At 40.7% G+C, this 21,520-nt stretch overlaps 1 protein-coding gene across 2 annotated transcripts in view; it reads right to left on the bottom strand.

Annotated features, from left to right (window-relative positions):
• TMTC1 (transmembrane O-mannosyltransferase targeting cadherins 1) overlaps positions 1-21,520 on the bottom strand; it is a 186,416-nt gene that overhangs the window by 111,053 nt on the left and 53,843 nt on the right. For both annotated transcript variants that reach the window (XM_081958734.1, XM_081958733.1), the window contains exons 6-7: positions 3,797-3,878; positions 2,572-2,675 (exon numbers count right to left, since the gene is read on the bottom strand). In XM_081958734.1, the coding sequence (XP_081814860.1) occupies positions 2,572-2,675; positions 3,797-3,878 (186 nt within the window). The remainder of the gene's footprint in view (positions 1-2,571; positions 2,676-3,796; positions 3,879-21,520) is intronic.

Genomic DNA, 21,520 nt, shown 5'->3' on the forward strand with positions numbered 1-21,520 from the left:
AAACACATGGATAATGGATTACAAACTTAGCCATGTTGTTCTGTTCTACTCTACCCTCTTAAGTGACCCCTGAGAAAATGGGCTTTTGCTTCTCCAGAGGCTCCGAGTTTACTCTTCTGCCAAGAAACAAAGAGCTGTTTCTCTGGGCCACTCTCTCGAATGGTGGCTTGTCTGCTGTAGCTTCTTGCAAACATGCTCAGGGACAAACCTGGTCAGATCAGGTCAAACAACTCAGGATACTGAAGGTTTGCATTGCAATGCCTTTTGTCTCCCAAAGATGGGACTTCAACTGTACTCTCAGCATTAAAGGTTTCCCTGTGATCATTTTCACAGACTGCAAATTTAAAACATGATCACTTAACAGGGATTTCTCTGTTCTTCCAAAGAAATCGCCTAATTTAAACAAGGACCTAACAAGACCACTTCCTAAAACACCACTTTGAGGGGAATTCTGACGGGTATTTAACAAAACCAGCAGCTGCATGGTTTTGATGTGATAACCCAAAAGGTAAGGAAAAGATCAGGAAAAAAACCTCCGAGGATGTATTGTTTCTTCTCTAGAGATCCAATTTCAATATTCTCTTAGGTATTTTGGCATACATTGCTTCCTCTTTTAAGTTTACAAATGGCTGTTCCAAATTTGGGGGGGGGGATTGTTTATGCTATTGTTTCCTCCCACTGCAGCAATCATAGCTAACTGTATTGCTGACTTGCTCTGAAAAGGGGAAATAGCTCTGCTTTTTATTCTCTGAATTCGAGGGGGAGACAGTGGCGCACAAATATACAGCAAAAAGGCATACTTATTAAACATTTATCCAAGCTGATCAGAGGTGGTATTCAGCCAGTTCTGACCGGTTGAACCAGTAGCAGAAATTTTGAGTAGTTCGGAGAACTGGCAAATACCACCTCTGACTGGCTCCGCCCCCAAGCTATTCGCTGTGTCCCGAGTTCCAGTGATCGGCTGGGTCTTCTTTTGTTGCCCTGCACAGGAGAACGGAGCTGGAAAGCAGGTTAGTGGGGTGGGCAGGGAATGGGAATTTTGCAATATCCTTCCCCTATCATGTCCACCAAGCCACACCCACAGAACCAGTAGTGAAAAAAAAATTAATCCAACCACTGAAGCTGATGGTGCTTAAATGTCTTGTATCACCAGGGACGTGTGGTCAGGGGAGGCAGGGGAGGCAGAGCCGCACCGCTCTCATCTTGAAAAAAATTTTAAAAGGGGAAAGGGAAAAGGGAAAAGTCGCTGAGGAGCCTTCTGTACACGTGGTCAGGAATGGGAGCGCTCCGTGGTCCCCTTCATGTTGACTCAGGAGTCAGGAAGGAGGGGAATGGGACCACGTGTGCAGGAGGTTCCTCTAGCCTCAGCCTCCCTCCTGCGCACATCCCATTCCCTGCCTTCCTAAGTCAATATGAAGGGGACCGCGGAGCGTGAGGCGCGGTCCCGCGGAGCACGCTCTGTGGTCCCGTGGAGCACGCTCTGTGGTCCCGCGGAGCACGCTCTGTGGTCCCGCGGAGCGCGCTCCGTGGTCCCCTTCATGTTGACTTAGGAAGGCGGGGAATGGGACGTGCGCAGGAGGGAGGCTGGAGGGATCGCGGAGGAGGGATTGCGCAGCGTGAGCCATGGTCCCACGGAGTGCGCTCCGCGGTCCCCTTCATGTTGACTCAGGAGTCAGGAAGGAGGGGAATTCCCCTCCTTCCTGACTCCTGAGTCAACATGAAGGGGATCGCAGAGCGTGAGCCGCTGTCCCACGGAGCGCGCTCCGCAGTCCCCTTCATGTTGACTTAGGAAGGCGGGGAATGGGACGTGCACAGGAGGGAGGCTGACGTGGTCCCATTCCCCTCCTTCCTGAGTCAACATGACGTCACCAGCCTCACCAGCCGTAAAGCTAACCGCACGTCACTGTGTATCACTTAGCAGGAACAGCACCCAGGTGACCTTTTCAAAATCTGGCAGATAAGCAGGATGAATCCTGATTAATATTTGGATGGCCTCGAACCTCAGATCTGCAGATCTGTTATAAAGCTTACTCAATACTCTGAATAATCCAAGTTTTGGAACTGGGCTTATCCCCGAGGACATTCAGAGTATGCTCTTAAAACAACCACCAGGCCAAAAAGATTTGGGAACCTCTGCTTTATATAAAGCATCCAAGAATCCTCAAAAGAAAGACTGTTCAACCAATGATGTGACGTGGAGGATCACACAGTCCATTCCTGAAGGCTAAATTGGAATGAAACAAATAAGATAATTGCAGTAGGAGCAGCAGATGGCTGATAACCACATTTAACACCTTATCAAAATATACTAGGTAATCTATGAATTCTATGAAGCATTCGAGATACATTTTGGAACTGGAAGTATTCCCACGTGAAAGTCTCCAAATGTCATCTTTGGGAGAGTTCCTGAAATATTTACATTGAGATAATTTAATGGCAATGGGTTTTAACTCAGAGGAGTAACAGAACTCCTAGGTTCATTTTATTAGACACAGTTTTGAGGGGAAAGGCAACAAGGCACATAGACTATATTCGGTTTATATCAAAAAGAAGTAAACCCCAGTTGAATACCTTGTAAGAAGATATGGTGAGAATGAAGCTGGATTGTCCTGCTCTGAAAAGGCTGGCATGGAACCTCCCATTATCCATAGGCGAAAATACATAAGTAGGATCACCTTCAGATAAGAAGAGTAAATGCTTGGATTATTAAAGAGAAACCCAATTGCACATGGCCAGCAAATCTATATCTGTTACAATACTTCATTGTTACTGGACATCCCAATGCATCAAGCAATAACCTATCATTCCAAACTGAAATGGTGATTCTTTATTATCTCCAAAATACAAAAATAAGGTGGGAGGAGGATAATTTGAACGCTGGTTTACCATTCATAAATGTACATGTGTTTTATTGGGTGAATTAATGAGCTGTTTCTAGACTGGAACAAGGTTTGGATATAATACAATTAAGCATTGTGGTCAGTTAGCAAAAGGAACTTCTACCTGAGCTTCTCCCAAAGGTGCTTTTTTCAAGAGGCAACTGGGCTTTCTGGTTTTTCTTTGAAGATGTTTCACTTCTCATCCAAGAAGCTTCTTCAGCTCTGACTATCCATCCGGCTGGGAATGGAAGGATTTATACTCCTTGCCGACAGCTGGTCCTTTGCATCCTTTTAGCAGGTTGTTAAGGCCACCTGGAAGTTTATCTTTGTCATCAGGATCAGCAAATGGGCATGGAGCCTTCTTGGAACTGTTGAAAGGACTGCGTTGTAGATTGGAGATAGATAATGTCATATCCCACCCCCTCTGTTGAGAGAGGGCTGTTCAGTTTTGACATAGATGGCCTCTTCAGATGACTCTCAGGTGACCCTGATGACACAGATAAATCTCCAGGTGACCTTAACGACTCGCTAAAAGAATGCAAATACCCAGCTGTCTGCAAGGAGTATGAATCCTTCTGTTCCCCAGAACCCACTCAGAGCTGAAGAAGCTTTTTGGATGAGAAGCGAAACGTCTCCAAAGAAAAACCAGAAAGTCCAGTTGCCTCTTGAAAAAAGCACCTTTGGGACAAGCATGACCTGGATGACGGAGAATCTCCATCGACATTTACCTGAGCTTCTGTTGATCAAAAAGATTTGTGATGCTGAAAATATCTTCATCTTAACCTGTTTCTAATCAGCCCATCTTTGAGTTATGACTGCCCTGCTGAATTAGTTGATTCTTCACACTCAGGGACTGATAGAATATAATTCACCTAAGACATTAAAGAAGTAAGAGGATGATGTATAGCAATACTTACATAGGTAAGTACCAAGGCAGCCCTCTTCAGAAAAGGTCTTGTGGAATATAAGAATTTCTGCTTGTTACTCGCGGTCAGGTAACTAAAACAGAGCAGGAGAAAAAGAAGAGTATGATTTTTATAAATTTCAGTTTTGGTGGACATTAATACTTGGCTAATTTATTTACAAAACGGTCCTTCCACTGAACACTGTGAACTGTATTCACACTTTAAAATAATGGCTTCCAGGCCAATATAAAGGAACACAAGTAGAAGAAAAAGGAGGAGGCTTCATTATGATAGCAACACATAAGGCAGTTTCTCAAAGTGTGAAGGAATCAAACAGCAATTAGTATCCACCAGATGGCTTTGGTGCTCTTGCTTCTCACCTCTTTAAGCATTCAGTGTCTACCTCAGACAATCTGAATCTTTAGGCAGAACCAGCAGTGTCTATAGTTCAGCTGTGTGTATCATAGTTTTCGCTCAGTAATTGCAGTGTATTTCTCAGAAGCGTTCAGAAGTGTGTAAATATTGTAAAACTCTTTGGCCCTTTACACTATATGCTAAATAAATAGATAGATAGATAGATGATAGATAGATAGATAGATAGATAGATAGATAGATAGATAGATAGATAGATAGATAGATAGATAGATGATAGATAAATCTGCTTCTTCAAAGTCCAACTTTTGCTTCCAAAAAGTCATCATCCTCTTTTAACCACCCCATAATCCCTTGAGAGGTGGAGCCTGGGCAACTGAATAGAGCGGGGTGTTTACTGGCCGGATGCCCTTCCTGTCACCAATGCGGAGGTTTCCCCCACCCCAGCAGATATATTCTCGGTTGTGCCCAGAGAGAGAGAAATATCTGCCTCTACCTAGGATCGAACTCGCAGCTTCCCGATTGTGAGGCGACAGCTCCACCTCTAGGTTACCACACCACTTTTGTTTCCAAGAGTATCGTAGGAAAATGTCACGGTTTGCACAATTCTGATCTTTGTGATTAAACTGGAGAGGAATGTGTATCAAGATCTGGAATGTTGCAGGTCAAGTTAGGAATGGATTGAGAAGTCTCTGAAAGTCTTTTTCTGATAAAATTCTTGTATTTCCTTCGGCCACAGAATGGTTATGGGAGAGAATATCTTGGTGCAACGAACAACTACCAAATGCTCACCATTTGGTGTATGACAGGGGTGTCCAAACTTGGCAACTTTAAGACTTGTGGACTTCAACTTCCAGAATTCCCCAGCCAGCTCTGCTGGCTGGGGAATTCTGGGAGTTGAAGTCCACAAGTCTTAAAGTTGCCAAGTTTGGACACCCCTGGTGTATGAGATAACCCGGCAATCAAACTAAAGCAATCCAGCATAATGTATAAAAAGAGTGCTGGAATGAAGGAAGAAAAAAAAAACAAGGTTCCATTTTCCACTCCATCAAGGTTCATCTCAAATAGCACTCTCATGTCCGGTTGTCACTTGGCCAATCCAAAGAAGAGCCTTTGATATACAATATGTGAGATTTGAATGACAGAGAGATAAAGAAAGAAAATGTGATATGTTTACGTTGCTAAAATAAAGCTTTTAAAGTTTACTGGTAGTTTCTTGGAACTATTGGGTAGCATACCGTGAATTTGTTCTGGTGCTGAACAAATGATTCCTGATTTTAGAGACACACTCGGATACCTTACAATGAATCAATGTTTAAGCATCATATTACGGTACATGTTTGTATTCGATCTTCTTGGCACCTTTGTCGAGTACCTGATTAGACTAAAATGCTCTTATCTTACAAAAATCAAAAGTCTGTTTTTGTCAGACAATCAATAGCTCCCATTTTAAAACATTATTTGTAGCAAGTCTTACTGTTTTGGTGCAGAGTTATTAGTGGAATCAATCTGAGCAGATTCCTTTTTGTATCCTGTTTAAATGGCCACCCAAAATAAAATGTATTCTGTAAAACCTTACACATTTTTATCACGTCAGAATAAGAGAATAGTAGAGTTGGAAGGGACCTTGGAGGTCTTCTAGTCCTACCCCCTGCTCAGACAGGAAGCCCTATACAGAATGGGGCGTATTGGCTTTCCAATTTCTTCTTAAAAACTTCCGGTGTTTGGAACACCCACAACTTCTGGAGACAAATTGTTCCACTGATTAGTTGTCTCACCGACGGGAAATTTCTCCTTAGGTCTAGGTTGCTTCTCTTACAAGAACTAATTCTGACTGTCTCCCATCAGAATTGTAAGTGGAAAAGGAACGAAGTGAATGAGACACATTGCAAAATGTTCTGTCCATTTATCCTAGTTGAGAATCATTTATCCTAGTTGAGAATGTACCATGAAATGTTCTTTACTGTTTCGGTCAATCTTGTCCCCTTCTAAAGCATCGGGTAGCTCCTCAGGTTCTCTACAGATACACGGGAGGGGGATTAAGCCTTGTCATCTCTCCCCTAAAGATTAGCTTGCGTATGACCCGACTAACATTTCTCTTCTAATTATACAATCTACAAATAAATGCCTTGGAGTTTCCTGAAACCCAGTTAGTGTCCTGGTTACTCTCCATGGCATATCTGCTATGTGAACCTTACTATCTCGTTGAAAATTCAAGCATTTTCTGGGAACCAAGTACCCCAAGCAGAGATCAAGTGTGGCAGACTATTGCCTCTCAAAAGAGGAAATGACATTACACCTGTGATGGGGAACCTTTGGCACAGGTGCCAGAAGTGGCGCGCAGAGTCCTCTCTGTGGGCACGTGCACCAGCGCCAGCTGCTCTTCCAGTTTCTGGCATGCGCATGCACACTGGCCAGCTGACCTTCACCCCGGAAGCCTGAAGACCAGCTGGCCAGTGTGCATGCTGTTTTCGGGGCTCTGGCACAGCCGTTCCATTTTGGGCACTCGGTGCCTGCTCGCCATCACTGCATTAGACCTTCACACCTTGGGCATGTTTGGGCCATTCCCATGGAAACCCAGAGTCTTAAGATTTAGTGAGTCAATCCCTGGCATGATCCACAGCAGCTTTCTTAGTTCCATCTCCTCAAAGGAAGACTTTTGAAAATCCTTCTGCTCAGAAATCTCAGCGTCTCAGAAATGCAGAAGCTGAGCTTGTTAAAAATGTCCAATGGAAGCTTGGTAATAAAGTAATTGTGTACGGGATAGAGAGTTAAACTGAAAGCTAGGTAGCAGATAAAGAGGGTTGGGGGAAGTATTTCCCCTTAAATCTTACTCTGAGTCTCTTTCACAGAAAAAAGCACAAGCCTTTGTGATAGGCGGGCAAGATACAGCATCTGTGTCAGGCAGATTTAATACTGCGCACACAAATAATTCCTGATCTTCTTGTATTTTACCTGCTCAACCTTGCAGTGTCTCTGACATCCAGTCTCTAGTACCGAGACCCTAGTCTGCTCCCCATATTTTAGCACCTCTAACTCACAGCTAATTCACAGATAAGCATTGCAAAAATATTTAATTGGTCATTATAACAACATGGTAAGTACTTCTACAATGAAATATTCATTAAAGAATACTTACAAAAAAACTGAAAAGGAATTTCAAAGAATGAAAAAGGAAAGGACCTCACTTATACTTCTAAAAATTAAAGTAAAGGTAAAGGCCCCACACACATGTGTGCTAGTCGTTCCCGACTCTAGGGGGCGGTGCTCATATTAGTTTCAAAGCCAAAGAGTCAGCGCTGTCCGAAGACATCTCTGTGGTCATGTGGCCAGCATGACTAAATGCCGAAGGCGCACGGAATGCTGTTACTTTCCCACCAAGGGTGGTTCCTATTTTTCTACTTGTATTTTTTACGTGCTTTCGAACTGCTAGGTTGGCAGAAGCTGGGACAAGTAACAGGAGCTCACTCCGTTACACGGGGCTAGGGATTTGAACCACTGAACTGCCGACCTTTCTGATCAACAAGCTTAGCCACTGAGCCGCTGCGTACATAGAGACATACAAAACACAAGGAGATTTCAAACACAAGGGGAATATGAAGAAATGTAACTTTTCTTTAAAAGATTATCCTAAAATGGTGGGGATGGTAATAATTATTGTTCCAAGAACTCATTTTATTACCGAAGACATCTGGGAAGATAGCCAAATAAAATTTAAGATCTCGTGTCTTGAATTTTACAATGGTGTTAAAAGTTTCTAGTCTGCCTAGAATTGTGTAAATCAGCAACTCTGACAACAAGACACCTTATGTGTGTCAAAATGAAAAGTGAGAGGCCTGTAAAGAAAGAGGGGTCATCCCAATCAAAACCCTATTACTCAGATAATATCACACTCTGGACTTAAGATCTTGCTACTCATGTCTTGGAGAACACAGTACCTTATTTCATAGGTTTCCAAAAGCATTAAACTGGCTGAACTACATCTTCAGTTCATTCTTTGAAGTAGGACCTTGAACTCTTACTCCAAATTCCTGCCTGTTCCGGTCTTTATAAACCAGAATGCATAAACATGGTGATTACAGATAGTTTGCAAAGAAGCCAAAGAAAAAAGACCAAAGCTTAATAATGGTTAAACTAGACATCATCAACATGGTAAAATGGAGGCCATCACAGCCTTGAATTCCAACACAAGAAACAGAAGCAAAATATAGTCTCTTATGTACAACTTTATGTACAACTAATCCCAACTGATCAAAAGGCAAAAAAATATTTTTTTTTCAAAATGGGGATAAAAGATGGGCTGTTTTATTATCTATGTATAATCTATTATCTATAAGGCAATGAGGCCGCAAAAGGGAAAGGTGCAGTGATAACACAAAACTAAAGATTCTAGAATTTATATGTAATTTTAGAAACACAAAGATACAAAATTTGGGGATATGGGCCTCTGAATTTTCAGCAAAAGACTTCTAAGTGGGAGAAAGAGATCTTAAAATATCACCAAATCAGCAGGATAGAGAAGACCAGCACTCTGCAAAAGGATTATACTGGTGTTCATTCACATGGCCCAAATAACAGTTTGTTGAATAAACTATAATTGGCTAGGTTTGCACAACACACCAAGTCATAAGCCATTAAATAAGTATTAAGTATAAGTATAATCTTTATTGTCATTGTACTTAAATACAACGAAATTGGTTTTAACCTCACTGGTGCAAAATTATAGCAGAAACGAAAAAAGAAAGAAAAAGAAAACTAGCATGTGCATGGAGTGATTGTGGTTGTATTTAAAAGTCTGACAGCCCAAGGATAGAAACTATCTTTAAACCTATTTGTTCGACTGGCTATACTTTGATGTCTTCTGCCCAATGGTAGAAGTGCAAAGAGACACTGACCAGGGTGTGAATCATCTCTGAGTGTCTTCCTTACTCTGCTAAAGCAGCGAGACCTGGTGATGTCATCCAGTGGTGTCAGAGGGCAACCAATTGACCACTCTCTGTAGTGCCTTCCTGTCCGCAGCTCTTAAACCAGCATACGATACTGTAACGCATATGTGAGAACACTTTCTATGGTGGACCGATACAGCAAGGTAAAAACAATAGTCGCTTGTGTGAACCTAACCAGGATGACATTGTGGGAGTCTGCAAAACAACTTAAGTCTGATTTTCACAATTGAGGTTTACTGTGAGATTTGAGAATTTTCACAGGAGTATTAATTTAATTTGACATCATGGATTTTGTGGGTGAAAAAGATCATTCTGTCTTTTCAAGCTCAAACAAAAATACTGTCAATATTTTTACACCTCATTTTGAGCAAGTTAATTTTCAGGAGCAATGTTGTTTCCGGTTTTCATTTTAAAATAAAATATTATTTCTACTCTTTGACTAACATGCAAAGCATGCTGTAGTAATCTTTCAATTTTTGCATTTGTCCATGTTTTGTGATGCATATGAAATATTTACATAAAAATAATATTTATTATGTGTTTGCAATGAATGAAATCTTGAAAAAAGGGAGTCATATATTCGTACTTTTCAGCATATCACAAACGTGCATATACTGCACAATATGATGTGCTGACTCCGAGTTCTACTATTATGAGAAAGAAAAAAGAAATCTTAATAGCCAGTAAAAATTATATAAAAGTATCTCATGACACTCTCTTACCTGAGAGTAAATGCCATTAAACTTAATGAGCCTTGTTTCTGAATTCTATTATGCTATAACTGTAAGTTAAAAAGCCCCAAATGTGTTTGCCTTTACTTATAATGAAATTCCAGTTATTTATAGCTACTTATATACAGTCTTTCATACAAATCTATTCCAGAGTGGTTAACAATAAAAAAAAAAACATTCCATAAATGAATTCATAATGAAATATACCATGTATGCACACATAAATGGCCTGGAAAACATTGCAAAATTAATTTAAGCAGCTTTTCTCCACTTAGAACCAAGAAGAAGAAGAAATCTTCTCATTTTTATTAAAAATGAGGTTATGATACCATTATTTTCCACCTTGTTGTTACCAATGTTCAACTCTGAAGAGATATGTGGGCAGCATATCTGGTTTTATTTTACCCCCGCATTCTAACCGAGTTCACAAATCATGCTAAGCCTGCTCATATTACCTATGCTTTATTGAATAAACCAAAATTGGCTGAGTTTGCAGAGCAAGTCACATTATAAATCATGATTTACAAGCCAAAGTGGCTTGAGTCACAGAACACTAGGCTCCAAACCAAACAAACTGAAATTATGGTTCATGTGTTTGTAAATCAAGCCGTTCTGTTTGGTTTCTGAATTGTAAGCAGAACACAAAGACTCCAGCTACATTAGCACAATACTAAGAAGCACACCAAGTGAATTCAAGATGGCTAAACCACACTGGGTTTGGGGCGTAGCAAGATGTATGAAGCCATCTGCCAGAGTTAAATGCTATGTGCAAACCAAGTCATTATGATTTGTTCAATGCACCATGTTTAGTCTGGAATTAGCAATATATGTGAAGTGAGTCTTCCGGGTTCATGCTGCACGAGTCAAAAAGAGGGCTGTGAAAATATCTAAAGACCCCTCATCCTGGACATAAATTGTTTCAACTTCTGCTCTCAAAATGACGCCATAGGGCTCTGCACACTAGAACAACTAGACACAAGGACAGTTTTTTCCTGAATGCCATCACTCTGCTTAACAACTAATTCCCAACACTGTCAAATAATTCACTAAGACTGTATTACTATTATTCTTCTATTCCTTCCTAGTACCTATCTCTTCCCACTTATGACTATAACTATGTTGCTTGTGTCTTTCAATTTATATTTATTTGTTTACTAGTACGATTTGATAGCTTATTAGTAACATTGACTATCACTAAGTGTTGTATCTATTTATTCTTGATAAATATATTTTATTTTATTTATGTACACTGAAAGCATATGCACCAAAGACAAATTCCTTGTGTGTCCAATCACACTTAGCCAATAAATAATTCTATTCTGATCATCTCCTATCACTACTTGAGCTTGACAGCAGGATCAAATACATCATACCTTCGAAAGAGATGTAAGTCTAACCCCCTTGAAGTCCGTTGACTCTTATCTGGTATCAATTTGCTTTGACTGTTAGTAGACCAGATTCTTGTGTATAAATTGCATGGAATATATTGACAGTGCTTTCTGAACTCTATCCTGACTTTCTTGAACCTTAAATAAGACATACGTACTATGTCTTATTTAAACCTCCTTACCCTTGAGAAACAAAACTTGGGATGTAACATGCTCTTTCTACACACAACCAACGACACTCATCCTAACATTCCAGGCATTTTATTGAATTAATCCCTGTTGCACCAATATTAATAAGAATTATTTATATGAAAGCTCACAGCCCACATGCAAAGGGTCCGTCAAATTGTCACCAGGTTTTTAAGAGTAGGAAGTAATGGTTTTGTAGTATCTATGGAGATTCTCAATCATCCAAGTCATAATTGTCCCAAAGGTGCTTTTTCAAAAGTCACCTGGGCTTTCTTTGATTTTCCTTGAAGACGTCAGTTCTGACTAAAGTCAGACATCAGAACTGAAGAAGGTCCTTGGATGAGAAGTGAGATGTCTTCAAGGAAAAACAAAAGAAGTCCAGGTGTCTTTTCAAAAAGCACTTTTGGGAAAAGTAATGGTCTCATTTTGCAAAGTCTGTCCTAGGGGGCTGGGTAATAATCAAATTCATCACCATCCCCATTATCACATCATCTGAAAGTTGATAGAGAACAGAATGTTTGCCAAATTGCAAGCATGCAGGTCAAATTATACGACTATTCCGCTTGATAAAGTAATAGTGAATTTAGCCCCTGAGCTTCTGGATATTTTTAGTAGAAACTGCATTACCACTTCAGTTAAGACGTTGTAAAAACCATCAACATGACATCATATGCACCATGATGTCATTGCTCCAATAAGATGATGAAGTTCATGATTTGCTTTGCCCCACCTGTAGACCACTGGCTCCCTCCTAGCACATTTAGATTATGCTTGGATGACATTTTCATACCAGACTGATATTTTCAGCCCCTAATTTGGAAAGTGGGAATTAGAAGACGAATTCTGAGATTAAATGGATGCCTCAAACCTTACAGCATCTACTTTGTGTATCCCTCCAAACTGGGGGGGGGGGGGGGGGAATCTGACTGGGAGGGATTAGGTTTAGGATTAGGATTAGATTTAGGATTAGGAAAAGGAGTTAAATGGGTAGATAAAGTTTTAAGGGTCAGATTTTATCTCTTAACCACATCCCTAGCTTTCCTGAAATGCTCTGAGGTCCACTAAAAGGTTGCTTGAGAGATAAATGCAATTCTGTATTGCTTTTATACCCGCTGTATGCAAAACATAATTTTCCCACCCTGTTTCCTTATGTAGTCAAATAAAACTGTCACGTTGCAGTGCGAGAAAAAGATAAGCAGACAAAAGAAAACCTGATACAGAGTTAGAGGAGGGGGAAAAATCATTAGGCCTTATTTTGTTTTTTAAGGTGGACAGAGCAACTTTAGTGATCACATAATTCTGCTTCATTAATAAAGAAGTAAATGGAAAGACAGAAGTAGGGAAGGAATAAAGCAACCTTTAAAAAACACTAGCTGTCATCTTTAACAAATGAATTCACCCTACAAACACACTGTTCAGCCCCCAATTGTCAAAACAAGTCACTATTAAATATTCCATCTAAGCTAGAAGCAACCGTCATGCCATGAATTCAGTAAATGATTTTTAAGGAAACTCTTCTAAACCAATAATATTGTGTTACGCTTCAGTTAATAAGACATATTAATTCAATGGCACCCAATTTAATAAGCAATATTCTTCTACTGCATCTTTATCACATCTGAAATAGATACAAACCACCAGGCTTTATATAAACAAAATCTAATTATTATTTATCACCTTAACACAGGGATTAGAATTCCTACAGTTGCATTCATTGTTTCTTTGTTCCATTCTTGTCATGTTGCCATTGTTATGATATAGTTTATTTCTGATGTTATTTTGTAAATTCTTACTACTTAGTACCGTTTCCCCCAAAATAAGGCCTCCCCAGATAATAAAACCAATCACGCTTTTGAGCGCATGAGCTAAAATAATCCCTCCCCAAAAAATAATCCCTCCCCAAAAATATTGCAACACGGCAGCAGCCAGGAGGTGGCCACACTCGCCGCTTCCTGCACCTCAAAAATAATAAGACCTCCCCGAAAATAAGGCCAAGCGCTTATTTCAGGGATCAAAAGAAAATAAGATCCTCTAGTTTATTTGGTTGAAAAAAGAACTTTCATGATTGAATATGCAAGGTATAATAAGTATAGTATATACATAATCGTCTTTTGTAGTACATATTTCTCTACACTCTCCCCCGTGACATCAGGATTACTTCCGATCTCCGCTCCTTCCGTGTACAGCTGAAGACCCACCTCTTTCAATTATCTGGCCTGGCTCAATCGTAATTATTCTTATTCCTCCTAACTGTTTTTAAATTGTATTTTAAACGTTAAATTTTAATTCTATATTGGGTTTTTACAATTGGGGTATTTTAATGCGGGTCTTTTAACTGTCTATATGATGTAAATTGTTTACCTCCTCCGAGTCCGTGTTCGTGTATCTGTATGTATGTTCTGTATGTACGCCTATGTGTTTTTATATATTTTCTGTGTTTTATATGCCCCATTGTACGCCGCCCCGAGTCCTACTTGGAAAGGGAGCGGCTAATAAATTCAAACTTATTATTATTATTATTATAAATAATAAATAGCAGAATTGGCTGTAATAGTTATGATGGGAGCTTTAACACAATGCATCAGCAGTGCAGCAAAGTTCATATTAACCTGAGAAAATATATTTCGCTTCAATATTAAGAGCCGTGGTGACTCAGTGATTAGAATGCAGAATTGCAGGCAAACTCTGCCGACAGACAGGAGTTCATTTCTGATGGAGCTCAAGGTTCACTCAGCCTTCTATCCTTCCAAGGTTGGTAAAATGAGGACCCAGATTTGGGGGGATGGGGGGGCAATATGCTGACAGTATATATTGCCCAATAAGCAGCGTAAAGCACTATGGAGCAATATATAAATCTAAGTGCTATTGCCATTGCTTTTACTTATCTTAAAATGAGAGAGATCAACTTCTATTCATCCAGAAAAAGAGATAAATAAGGTACATATTTTTACCAGCATTTTTTCTTCTTCTCAGTGATCACCGTAAACGTGAGCACCCAAAGAACAGTGCACGCAACACCTTTGCTGCACAAGCTGCAATGAGTACCAGTTTATTTTCAGGATCAATTCAAGGGGTTGGCTATGACCTTAAAAGTCCAACATGCCATGGGGCCAGGTTATCTATGGAACCATCTTCATCCCATTGCAGTAGCCCATCCCACCTGGTCAGGTAAGGAAGGTATGTTACAGACCCTACCAATTAAATAATTTTGACTGGACTCCTGTTGCCTCCATTTGTGGAACATTTTCCCCTCCCTGGAGGTGAGACAGGCCCCACTTACCTATACTTTAGGAAAAGTTTGAAAACATGGCTCTGCTGTTTTGCTTGGGACTCCCAGAGGACCAGCCACACCCCCATGTTTTAATTAACATTTAATGTTGAATCTTAATAATTGTTGTCTCTTTTTAAGTTTTATATACAGTTTTAAAATGTTTAACATTTTCATTTGCACACTGCCCAGAATCTCTCTATGAGGGAGTTTTCAAAATTTGATAAATAGATAAAAATAACAGAAAAACATCTTTCTTTTGCATAAATATGGAAGAAGGGAAAATTCCTCAGCTAATTTACAATTCTCATCTTTTAAATCGATTTAAAAGTATTAATTTGAAAGTACGAATTTCCCCCATTTAATTACTGAAGTATAGAACGTTTATCAATAAACAATTAACTCTTCCTTAAATTAAACATTCTGAGAATAGAAGAACAACATCTGAGGACAAAGTTGTGGGAAGACAGTAAAACACTTCTGCAATTCTGACAAAATGATAATTCCTCTAGTTTGGGGGATAGGGGCAGAAGAGAGAAGCTATTAGTAGCAAACTAATTTCAAAGTAGCTACAATTTGAAATGCAGATTTGTGCTGAGGTACAAGAATAGAAATGACTCATCTGACAAGGCTTATGAATATCCTTAGCACAGGTTAAACAATTGAAGAGATGAATGAATTTACATTAATCCACACAAGGGGAAAGCATGAGAAATTAAAAACAAGTGTTTCACAGATCCAAGACTGCAACCATAGCTGGATGAAACCTGCAAATCAACACAAATCTTCAGGTCAGAGAGAAAACTATGGATTCCTCGTACTAACTACGTCTAGACTCAACTTAAAACCATTTGTTTAGCGGCTGTGTGAAGTGACAAGAGGATTGAAAAAAGTGATTCACGACTTGGTCCTTGTGCTCATTTCAGTGACAGCATACCCTCGACACCTGATCAAACTTCAGATGCTTGGCAACCATTTACAATACTTGCAGTGTCCCAGGGTCATATAATTGCTATTTGTGGCCTTAACAACCCCTTCGGACAAGCAAAGTTAACGGGAGAAGCCAAATTCTCTTAATGACTACACGATTCTCTTATACCAGGGGTGTGAAACCCATGGGGCCAGCCTGGAAATAGCAACGGACTGGCCCGCAGTGCCTCTGTTAGCGAAAATGGGGCACAGTGGGAGGGGAGGGCTGCATGTGCTCCCCCAGTGCCCCGTTTTAGCTGGCAGGGTGCTACAGGAGGCCATCCAGTCTCGCCCTGCTCCCACTCCCCTGACCGCCCCCCGGAGGACAGCTACTATGCCGATCGAGGCCTCGAAGAAATCCAGTTTGACACCCTTGTCTTATACTGAGTGAATTTATACTGAGTAAATTGAGTGAACTCAACTATAGTGGTTTGTAAACCTTGGTTTATAGCCTGGTGCACTCAGGCAGCTAAATCATAATTTAATCACAGTTAGGATTCTTGCAATACGTCCTTCTGGTTACCAAATTTGCACTCCAAAATAAAAGCAAAATGCATTTTCTAAGGAGAAGCCTTAGAAATTTTTAATCTTATAGTACTGTACTAGGCTGCAAGAAATACACATTTTACCTAATGAATGTTTTTTTTTTTTTGCCAGCTCTAGGATTTGGAATGGACAAACATATTAGTAGATCTTGAAATAAAGCAATATGGAAGAGCTATCATATTGAACAGGAATCTTAAAATTGATGTTGAATATAAACATTATACAAATGAAATATATTTTTATAGTTAAGGAAGCTAATCACACTATTTCCCTTATTTTCTAAAACAAATTTTTATTATTTTTTTAAAAAAGGTTATAAACTAACACAAACTACAGATAGTCCTCAACTTACAACCATAATTGAGCCTGCAATTCTGTCATAAGTCATAACAGTTATAAAGTGGATCACCTTGTGACCATGTCCAATTTTACAATGTTTTTGTGGTGGTGAAGTGAATGCCACAGTTGTTAAGTAAATCCATTATTTATTATGCAACATTTTTTTTGCCAGAAACAGGAAGTAAACAATGATTTCCAGAAAAATGTTGTAAATCGTGATCATGGCAAAGCACCCAAAATGTGGTCAATTGACTGCAGCCCCCCTGGATATTAGAACGTTTTATTTATTTTATTTTATTCTAATTTTATTTACAAGGTCTATCATAATTTTGAAAGGTTGCTAAGCAATCAAATTGAGGAGCACCAGGAATACAAAGCAGAGAAAACAAAAATAATAAAAATAATAAAATAAAAATAATAAAAATAAAAGTACACTGGGAAACTGTTACTGTTGTCCTACTAAATACCCACGGAAATATTTCATATATAGTTGTTTCACAAAATTGTCTTCTGCATGCAATCCATATTCTAACCAAATTCAAGGTTTTCAATTAGACAGAAAGACTCCAAAGCAATTTTTTTTCCTCAAAACTGGAAGGAAATTTTAGTAGATATTTGGCATTCTTTCAATTAAAAACATGGAACATATTCTTTTTTCATATGCTCCTCAAAACTGTTTTAGGGTTTGGATAAGATTATTATTATTATTTATTTCCTCTGTTTTGGTGGATCAAGTTATGGACTCTTCTATGGGCCCTCTTGCAATTCCAAATCGTGACTTTAACTTGGGAAATTAATAATGATAAATGATTTAATTGCAGGTGGCTCTTGAATTATTTCTCTCTGTAAAGATATTCTTCTTGTGGAATATATTAACAAGGAAAATTGTGCCTTTTAGAAATTAATCAGGATTCAATTAACACCCTAAAATGATAGAACGCATTTAAGGCATTTATTACGGGATCTATTGGTGCGTTGGCTGCAGCAAAAGAGAGAAACTGTCATTTTATACAGTTGGAACAGATGGTTGTGGGTTCACTTTTTTTATATGCTAGTAATCCCACAGATGAATCATATCAAGTTATTTACAGCAATAAAGTTTACATTCAAAACAATCTGAATATTCTTTGAACTGTACTGACAACCAGAAATGATTTCATGAACGTATAATCAATCACCACCATATGCTACACACTTTTGCCAACAATGGACATGCCTCTAAAAGCAATCATAAAAGAATGCCACACTGTAATTTTAGATTCAAATTCATACATTAATTCAATTTTTTTTATTAAAGACTATAAAATAAAATTAAAACCAGAAATATTCTTTTTGGGACTGATGGACAAACGGAGGGGGGGGGGCACATGGAATTTTTGTTGTTATTTATTATAATAGCAGCAAGACTTTTATATGTACAACAATGGAAAGATTTGACTATATTTCAAATGGAAGTTTGGTGAAGTTGATGGGAGTTGGGTGAGATGGCAAGCTAGCTTTAATTAGAGAAAAGACATTAAAATTAATGCTGATTGAAAGCCTCTTCCCAACTCTTTGCATAAAATGGGAAAGATGAAAATATGATATCTGGATTTGTTGATTGGAATAACAGAAAAACTGAAAGTCATGTTGTAAACTTAAGAGTAAGAGCTTAATAGAAATTTAAACTTATTTCTGTTGTGCATGTATTTCTCGACTTACAACTGGTTGTTTAGCGACTATTCAATGATACAATGGACCAGAGGTGGTATTCAGCAGGTTCTGACCAGTTCTGGAGAAACGGTAGCGGAAATTTCGAGTAGTTTTGAGAACTGGTAAATACCACCTTCTGACTGGCCCTGCCCCCATCTATTCTCTGCCTCCTGAGTCCCATCTGATTGGGAGGGAATGGGGATTTTGCAGGAACCTTCCCTTGCCACGCCTACCAAGTCTCTACAATCAGATACTCAGGCTCTTTTCCACCTCTTCGCATCATAGAAATGATATATTGAGTATATTCCTTCAATTTTGGAAAAACATGGAATGGCAACAAAACTGGGCACATCTGGATAGGATGGTGATATCCAACTTCTCAAGGTTAGATGGACATCCTCTTGGATGTCCCAGGAGGTATGAGGCCTAGCTTTGTCATGTTGCAGCAGCAATTCCTTCTTGGGCTTCCAAACTCCACTTAATAGTTGCTTCAATATGTTGAGTGTTGCAGCATAATGCTCTAGGGTGACAGGGGTGCCAAGCTGAAGCAAACTCATAAGAAAAACACCATCTGCATCCCCCCAAACTGTCATCATGAATTTTCTTGCCAGAGCTATTTTTTGCTATTCTTTTTCCCCCACACAGGTGAAGCTGTGTGGATATCCTTTGAACTGCCATTAAATTTCTAGGTCATAATAATAAGCTGATGTTTCGACAGCTGTCATGATGTGGGAAGAAATTCCTCACCTTTATTTTTGTAACTGCTGCCAAATTTCAACTCCTGAAGCTGTCATCCTTGCCATGAAGCATGCAAGCAACCTATCTAACACACACCTTCAGATATGGAAGAATATCAATAATGCAACCTTTGTATGTCTACAAAATGCCAAGCATAGCAACAATTTCTTCTTGGGTGAACCTCCAGTTGTCTCAATCAGTTCATCAGCCATTCTCTGCAAAAGCTGTCAGCTGCTGTCAAAGGTCACCCAGTCAGCTTTTCCTAGTTCACCTGTCGGGCACAGGAAATCAGGAGTGCAGGCAGAGAACCAGTAGCGGAAATTTTGAGTAGTTCAGAGAACTGGTAAATACCACCTCTGACTGGCCATTGGTTGGCAACTTTGGAGGCATTACTTTTCTTTCAACCCTCATATTCAGGGTGTTCTCCTTCACTATTTCATGTGCACCCATTTATGTATCACTATTTTAACAAATCAAAATGTCGGGAGGGGGGAATATTCAGGAATGTCTTTAAACCAACTTGCTTTCAACAGGTTTTTGGACCCAAGGATGATCCAAGCATTATTATTTCTTGGCATTATACATATTATTGTTTAGTGGATTGTTCTAATAATCTGCCTTGGTCTGTTCATGTATGCTGCCCAGAGCTGGCCAGGTGACATGTATAAATGTTGTTAAATGAACAAATGAACAAACACACAAAGGAAATTCCGAGGCCTTGCTTAGAAAAGCTCAAAAAAGGAATGCCCGAACAAATCTCAGGGGAAAAAAAACCTCTTTGTACTTCTACTTCTGTCCTAGCCTATCATTTCCTCTCACCCTCCGACTTTTAAACATTGTTTTGGTTTGTGCAATATCAGTTTCATAGCCAATCATCATCTATTCAGTCAATCATTGTTAAGCAAGCAATCCATGAACCAAGTCTATTTCCTAGATGTCAAGAAAGGTTAGTATAACATTGAGGAGATTCAACTGCATTAGCAAACTGGTGTGTCTATGCCAATACTCCATGTCCAGCTATAGATAATGGAAGATAATGGGAGACCGGGGCTGTTGGTTACGCCCGGTCGCTTGTACCAACCCCTGCAGTCTAGGTGGACAGGTCATACAGAGCCAGGGCCTGCGGCTGATGCTTTGTAACGCAAGGTCTGTCACCAACAAGGCCCCCCTCATTAATGAGTTGATTTCAGAGGGGGAGCTAGACCTTGCAGGGATAACGGAGACCTGGTTGGGCCACGAGGGTGGTTTACCCCTCGTGGAAATGTGCCCACCGGGTTTCCGTGCATTCCATCAGCCTCGGGCCCTGGGTAAGGGTGGAGGGGTGGCGGTGGTTATGCGGGAATGTTTAGAGCCGAGGGAGTTCACTGTTCCTCAGATACCCGGGTGTGAGTCCCTTGGTGTGAACTGGGGCCCAGGGAGGCAGTGGGGCTTGCTGATTGTATACTTGGCTCCTCGCTATGCATCAGCAGCCCTGCCCGAGCTCCTCGAGCTAATCTCTGCGACGGCAGTTGAGACTCCCAGACTCTTGGTCATGGGGGACTTCAACTTGCCGTCAATGGGAGCGGCTTCCGAGGCGGCCCGGGAGTTCATGGCTTCCATGACGGCCATGGACCTGACCCAATTAGTGCAGGGCCCCACTCACGAAGGGGGCCACACACTGGACCTCATTTTTGTATCTGAACAGTGGACGAGCGATCTGGGAATAGGGGATTTAGTCATCACGCCCCTGTCATGGTCAGACCACTCATCCCTCCGGCTGGACTTCCCTGGCGCTATCCCCCACCGCGAGGAGGCGGAACCAGACCCTATAAACTGGTACCGCCCCAGGCACCTGATGGAATCTGATAGATTCCAGACGGAGCTTGGGCCAATTCCTGTAGCCTTGTCCCGCTCCCGCTCCGAGGACCTAGTGACCGCCTGGAATAGGGCGACGACTGGGGCCTTGGACCGGGTTGCGCCTTTGCGACCTCTCCTGCGGCATCGACCCACCCGGGCTCCTTGGTTTACTGAGGAGCTTAGGGTGATGAAGCGCCACAGGAGACGTCTAGAGAGCAGGTGGAGGTCCTCACGCTCCGAATCTGACCGAACACAGGTAAGAGCCTATTTGCGGACTTACCTTGTGGCAATAAGAGCGGCCAAACGTAGACATTGTGCTGCTCTTATTGCGTCCGCGGATAACCGCCCTGCCGCCCTGTTTAGGGTGACTCGCTCCCTTCTATCGCAGAGGGTGCGGGAGACACCCTTACAGGGTAGAGCAGAGGAGTTTGGGGAATATCTTCAGGACAAAATCGATCAGATCCGGAGCGGGTGGACCTCCGTCAGTGGACCAGACGAGCCGCCAACAGCGAGTCTTGAGAGACCACTCTGGGAGGAGTTTGACTCTGTTGCCCCCGAGGATTTGGACAGGTTGCGTGGACGGCTGCGACCCACCACTTGTTTAACGGACCCGTGCCCCTCCTGGCTGGTACTGGCAGCCTGGGAGGTGACACGAGGCTGGCTCCTGGGCCTGGTGAGCGCATCATTGGGTGAGGGATACTTACCAACCGCCTTGAAAGAGG

The sequence above is a fragment of the Natrix helvetica genome (genome assembly GCF_964273705.1).
Source record: "Natrix helvetica genome assembly, chromosome: 6".
Classification (NCBI taxonomy): Eukaryota; Metazoa; Chordata; class Lepidosauria; order Squamata; family Natricidae; genus Natrix; species Natrix helvetica.